This window comes from Amblyraja radiata, chromosome 14 (genome assembly GCF_010909765.2).
Source record: "Amblyraja radiata isolate CabotCenter1 chromosome 14, sAmbRad1.1.pri, whole genome shotgun sequence".
In the NCBI taxonomy this organism is placed as follows: domain Eukaryota; kingdom Metazoa; phylum Chordata; class Chondrichthyes; order Rajiformes; family Rajidae; genus Amblyraja; species Amblyraja radiata.
In genome coordinates, this window is record NC_045969.1 from 59560630 (window position 1) to 59567351 (window position 6722).

The following is a 6722-nucleotide window of genomic DNA, read 5'->3' on the forward strand; positions in this document are numbered from 1 at the left end:
ACAAAGCTTTTCACTGTACCTCACTACACACGGCAATAATAAAGCTAAACATTTGGAACTCTCAGAAGGCGATCAAGGCCGAGTCAGATCAATTGGTTTTGAGCTCAAGGAAAGTAATTGAATAGAGAAGTAAGTTTCAGAAGCCGTGCTACAGCCTCTAGTTTCTGTTTCTTATATTCTACGTATATTGTTTGCGAGAAGAGTGTGTGGTTTTATGATAATTATCAGTTTGTGGTCTCGTTGAAGAGGGACAATTTATTACTCTGGGTTATGGGCGCTTCATAAATTATTTTTATCTTTGACCTTTAAGACGGCATATTCTGTTTCTTGGGATTGCTCGGTCCATCTCAATTCCTGTCTTCGCTGTCCCTTGTTGAAATAAACAGGCGCATAATGCAGATTTTCATTGTTTATTGAAAGATTATCCTGTAACAGAAAAATAACAAGTAACAATAAGACTCACTTGTAAATATTAGTGTTATATTCATATCATAGTTATACAGTATGGCAACAGACCCATCGGCCCAACTGGTCTACGCCGACTAAGATGCCCCATCTAAGCTTGTCCCATTTGCCCATGTTTGGCTCTCGTCCCTGTAAACTTTTCCCATCCATGCACCTGTTCATGCACTTGTCCATGCACCTGTCCATGCACCTGTCCATGCACCTGTCCAAATATCTTTAAAATGGTGTTATATTCACTGCCTCAACTACCTCCTCAGGTGGCTCGTTCCATATACCCACCACCCTCTGATTGATAAGTGTGATGTTGTGGCGATCAGTGAAACATGGTTGCAGGAGGGCTGTGATTGGAAACTAAATATTTCAGGATTTCGTTGCTTCAGGTGTGATAGAATTGGAGGGGCAAGAGGTGGAGGTGTTGCATTGCTTGTCAGGGAAGATATTACAGCAGTGCTTTGGCAGGATAGATTAGAGGGCTCGTCTAGGGAGGCTATTTGGGTGGAACTGAGAAGTGGGAAAGGTGCAGCAACACTTATAGGGGTGTATTATAGACCGCCTAATGGGGAGCGAGAATTGGAAGAGCAAATATGTAAGGAGATAGCAGATATTAGTAGTAAGCACCAGGTAGTGATTGTGGGAGATTTCAATTTTCCACACATAGACTGGGAAACACATTCTGTAAATGGGCTGGATGGTTTGGAGTTTGTAAAATGTGTGCAGGATAGTTTTTTGCAGCAATACATAGAGGTACCTACTAGAGAAAGGGCAGTGCTGGACCTCCTGTTAGGAAATGAGACAGGTCAGGTGGCGGAGGTACGCGTTGGGGAGCACTTCGGGTCCAGTGATCACAATACCATTAGTTTCAATATAATTATGGAGAGGGTCAGAACTGGACCAAGGGTTGAGATTTTTGATTGGAGAAAGGCTAACTTTGATGAGATGCGAAAGGATTTAAAAGGAGTGAATTGGGACATTTTGTTTTATGGGAAGGATGTGGAAGAGAAATGGAGGAAATTTAACAGGGACATTTTAAGAGTACAGAATCTTTATGTCCCTGGTCAGTTGAAAGGAAATAGTAAAAATTGGAAAGAGCCATGGTTTTCAAGGGAAATCTGACACGGTTCGGAAAAAGAGATACAATAATTATAGGCAGCATGGAGTAAATGAGGTGCTTGAGGAGTATAAAGAAAGTAAAAAGAATGTAAAGAAAGAAATTAGAAAAGCTAAAAGAAGATATGAGGTTGCTTTGGCAAGGTGAAAGTAAATCCAATGGGTTTCTACAGCTATATTAATAGCAAAAGGATAACGAGGGATATAATTGGTCCATTAGAGAGACAGAGTGGACAGCTATCTGCAGAGCCAAAAGAGATGGGGGAGATATTGAACAATTTCTTTTCTTCAGTATTCACCAAGGAGAAGGATATTGAATTATGTGAGGTAAGGGAAACAAGTAGAGTAGCCATGGATACGAGATTCAAAGAAAAAGAAGTACTGACACTTTTGAAAAATATAAAAGTGGATACGTCTCCAGGTCCTGACAGGATATTCCCTAGGACATTGAGGGTAGTTAATGTAAAAATAGCAGGGGCTATGACAGAAATATTTCAAATGTCATTAGAAACGGGAATAGTGCCCGAAGATATGAGGTTGCTTTGGGAAGATATGAGGTTGCTTTGGCAAGTAAGGTAAAAGTAAATCCGAAGGGTTTCTACCGCTATATTAATAGCAAAAGGATAACGAGGGATAAAATTGGTCCATTAGAGAGTCAGAGTGGCCAACTATCTGCAGAGCCAAAAGAGATGGGGGAGATATTGAACAGTTTCTTTTCTTCGGTATTCACCAAGGAGAAGGATATTGAATTATGTGAGGTAAGGGAAACAAGTAGAGTAGCTATGGAAACTATGAGGATCAAAGAAGTGGAAGTACTGACACTTTTGAGAAATATAAAAGTGGATAAGTCTCCAGGTCCGGACAGGATATTCCCTAGGACATTGAGGGAAGTTAGTGTAGAAATAGCAGGGGCTATGGCAGAAATATTTCAAATGTCATTAGAAACGGGAATAGTACCGGAGGATTGGCGTACTGCGCATGTTGTTCCATTGTTTAAAAAGGGGTCTAAGAGTAAACCTAGCAATTATAGACCTGTTAGTTTGACGTCAGTGGTGGGCAAATTAATGGAAAGAATACTTAGAGATAATATATATAAGCATCTGGATAAACAGGGTCTGATTAGGAACAGTCAACATGGATTTGTGCCTGGAAGGTCATGTTTAACTAATCTTCTTGAATTTTTTGAAGATGTTACTCGGGAAATTGATGAGGGTAAAGCAGTGGATGTTGTGTATATGGACTTCAGTAAGGCCTTTGACAAGGTTCCTCATGGAAGGTTGGTTAAGAAGGTTCAATGGTTGGGTATTAATGGTGGAGTAGCAAGATGGATTCAACAGTGGCTGAATGGGAGATGCCAGAGAGTAATGGTGGATGGTTGTTTGTCAGGTTGGAGGCCAGTGACGAGTGGGGTGCCACAGGGATCTGTGTTGGGTCCACTGTTGTTTGTCATGTACATCAATGATCTGGACGATGGTGTGGTAAATTGGATTAGTAAGTATGCAGATGATACTAAGATAGGTGGGGATTGCGGGTAATGAAGTAGAGTTTCAAAGTCTACAGAGAGATTTATGCCAGTTGGAAGAGTGGGCTGAAAGATGGCAGATGGAGTTTAATGCTGATAAGTGTGAGGTGCTACATCTTGGCAGGACAAATCAAAATAGGACGTACATGGTAAATGGTAGGGAATTGAAGAATGTAGGTGAACAGAGGGATCTGGGAATAACTGTGCACAGTTCCCTGAAAGTGGAATCTCATGTAGATAGGGTGGTAAAGAAAGCGTTTGGTGTGCTGGCCTTTATAAATCAGAGCATTGAGTATAGAAGTTGGGATGTAATGTTAAAATTGTACAAGGCATTGGTGAGGCCAATTCTGGAGTATGGTGTACAATTTTGGTCGCCTAATTATAGGAAGGATGTCAACAAAATAGAGAGAGTACAGAGGAGATTTACTAGAATGTTGCCTGGGTTTCAGCAACTAAGTTACAGAGAAAGGTTGAACAAGTTAGGGCTTTATTCTTTGGAGCGCAGAAGGTTAAGGGGGGACTTGATAGAGGTTTTTAAAATGATGAGAGGGATAGACAGAGTTGACGTGTAAAAGATTTTCCCACTGAGAGTAGGGAAGATTCAAACAAGGGGACATGACTTGAGAATTAAGGGACTGAAGTTTAGGGGTAACATGAGAGGGAACTTCTTTACTCAGAGAGTGGTAGCTGTGTGGAATGAGCTTCCAGTGAAGGTGGTGGAGGCAGGTTCGTTTTTATCATTTAAAAATAAATTGGATAGTTATATGGATGGGAAAGGAATGGAGGGTTATGGTCTGAGCGCAGGTATATGGGACTAGGGGAGATTATGTGTTCGGCACGGACTAGAAGGGTCGAGATGGCCTGTTTCCGTGCTGTAATTGTTATATGGTTATATGGATTGGCGTACTGCGCATGTTGTTCCATTGTTTAAAAAGGATTCTAAGAGTAAACCTAACAATTATAGACCTTTTAGTTTGACTTCAGTGGTGGGCAAATTAATGGAAAAGATACTTAGAGATATATATAAGCATCTGGATAAACAGGGTCTGATTAGGAACAGTCAACATGGATTTGTGCCTGGAAGGTCATGTTTGACTAATCTTCTTGAATTTTTTGAAGAGGTTACTAGGGAAATTGATGAGGGTAAAGCAGTGGATGTTGTCTATATGGACTTTAGTAAGGCCTTTGACAAGGTTCCTCATGGAAGGTTGGTTAAGAAGGTTCAATTGTTGGGTATTAATGCAGGAGTAGCAAGATGGATTCAACAGTGGCTGAATGGGAGATGCCAGAGAGTAATGGTGGATGGCTGTTTGTCAGGTTGGAGGCAGGTGACTAGTGGGGTGCCTCAGGGATCTGTGTTGGGTCCTTTGTTGTTTGTCATGTACATCAATGATCTGGATGATGGTGTGGTAAATTGGATTAGTAAGTATGCAGATGATTCTACGATAGGTGGTGTTGTGGATAATGAAGTAGATTTCCAAAGTCTACAGAGAGATTTAGGCCATTTGGATAAAATAGGCTGAAAGATGGCAGATGGAGTTTAATGCTGATAAGTGTGAGGTGCTACATCTTGGTAGGATAACTCAAAATAGGACGTACATGGTAAATGGTAGCGAATTGAGGAATGCAGTTGAACAGAGGGATCTAGGAATAACTGTGCATAGTTCCCTGAAGGTGTAATCTCATGTAGATAGGGTGGTAAAGAAAGCTTTTGGTATGCTAGCCTTTATAAATCAGAGCATTGAGTATAGAAGTTGGGATGTAATGTTAAAATTGTACAAGGCATTGGTGAGACCAATTCTGGAGTATGGTGTACAATTTTGGTCACCCAATTATAGGAAGGATGTCAACAAAACAGAGAGAGTACAGAGGAGATTTACTAGAATGTTGCCTGGGTTTCAGCAACTACGTTACAGAGAAAGGTTGAATAAGTTAGGGCTTTATTCTTTGGAGCGCAGAAGGTTAAGGGGGGACTTGATAGAGGTTTTTAAAATGATGAGAGGGATAGACAGAGTTGACGTGGAAAAGATTTTCCCACTGAGAGTAGGGAAGATTCAAACAAGGGGACATGACTTGAGAATTAAGGGACTGAAGTTTAGGGGTAACATGAGAGGGAACGTCTTTACTCAGAGAGTGGTTGCTGTGTGGAATGACCTTCCAGTGGAAAAGGAGGCAGGTTCGATGTTATCATTCAAAAATAAATTGGATAGGTATATGGATGGGAAAGGAATGGAGGGTTATGGTCTGAGTGCAGGTAGATGGGACTAGGGAAAAATAAGTGTTCGGCACGGACTTGTAGGGCCGAGATGGCCTGTTTCCGTGCTGTAATTGTTATATGGTTATATGGTTATAAAGTTGCCCCTCAGTTTTTTCCCTCTCACATTAAACATATGCCTTCTATTTCTCAACTAGACTAAGTGGCTATTCCTTGAAATTCCATTTCAAGCAGAGTGCAAGGCCACCAAATTCAAATCCATTTTTCAACCACTTCAAGCAGGGTGCAAGGCCACCAAATTCAAGTGCAGTTTAATACCTCTTCAAGCAGGGTGCAAGGCAACAAAATTCAAGTGCAGTTTCATACCACTTCAAGCAGCATGCAAGGCCACCAAATTCAGGTTCTGTTTCCTACCACTTCAAGCAGGGTGCAAGGCCACCAAATTCAAATGTAGTTTCATACCATTTCATGCAGGGTGCAATGACACCACATTCAAATGCAGTTTCATACCATTTCAAAATCACAGCCGTAAGTTGTAGCGTTTTATCTAAAATCAATATAGTGCAAACAGGAAGTTGTTAAGTTTAGACAAACAACCATTTGCATGCAGTGCCTTTTTGATTCAACCCAAACCCCCCAAACATCCATTTGCAGGCAGTGCCTTTTCACTTCAAACCAGCCATATTTTCATTTTCAAACCACATTAAGGGCACTCACAGTTGAGTAGACATGTGTTCAGTGTTATTCGGAGCTCAGAGCGACGTGACCCTCTGGCTTCCTCCATTTTGCAGAGACTGAGTGAGGCACAGCACTTTCTGGTTTTATAGTCCCTCCCCCTCCCTCCAGCAGGGGCAGCAGAGAGAATGGCAAAGTATTTAAAAACATTAATATCTCTCTGATTTTTCATCGATGGGAAAAATCCTCCGGTCCCAGAAGGCGGACAGGGGCTCTGAGCGAGGTGGCCAAAAATGAGGGCCGTAGGTGGCGGAAATCTCGGAAATCACGGCACAGCGAGCCAAAAGCGGTCAAGATCAGACTTTCAGTACTATATAGATTCCCTTCTCTGGGTAACAGACTCATCTATTCCCATCATCGTTTTATACACATCTATAATATCGCCACTTATGCTCCTGTGTTCCAGGAATAGTGTCTTAGCCCACCCAACCTCTCCCTACAGCTCATTGCAACATCATTGTAAACCTTCTCTGCATACATTCCACCTCATTGTTATAAACATTTTATTGTTAATTTAAGAAATTGGCAAAGAGGGGGAGTTTTAGAACTTTAGAAAATTGAGGATAACAATAAAATGGAGATGAGAGGATTTATTTTGCCAGATGGTGGTGAATCTGTGGAATTCATTAGCACAGACAGTGATGGGGGCCAAGACATTGGGTATCTTTAATGGGGAGA

General features: G+C 41.4%; 1 protein-coding gene across 1 annotated transcript in view; it reads right to left on the minus strand.

Moving 5' to 3' along the window:
- Positions 1–277: 277 nt before the first annotated feature.
- Positions 278–6722, minus strand: part of LOC116980854 (tyrosine-protein phosphatase non-receptor type substrate 1-like) — a 171901-nt gene continuing 165456 nt past the window's right edge. The window contains exon 5 of the mRNA XM_033033474.1: positions 278–426. Coding sequence (XP_032889365.1) covers positions 280–426 — 147 coding nt within the window. The 3' untranslated portion in view covers positions 278–279. The remainder of the gene's footprint in view (positions 427–6722) is intronic.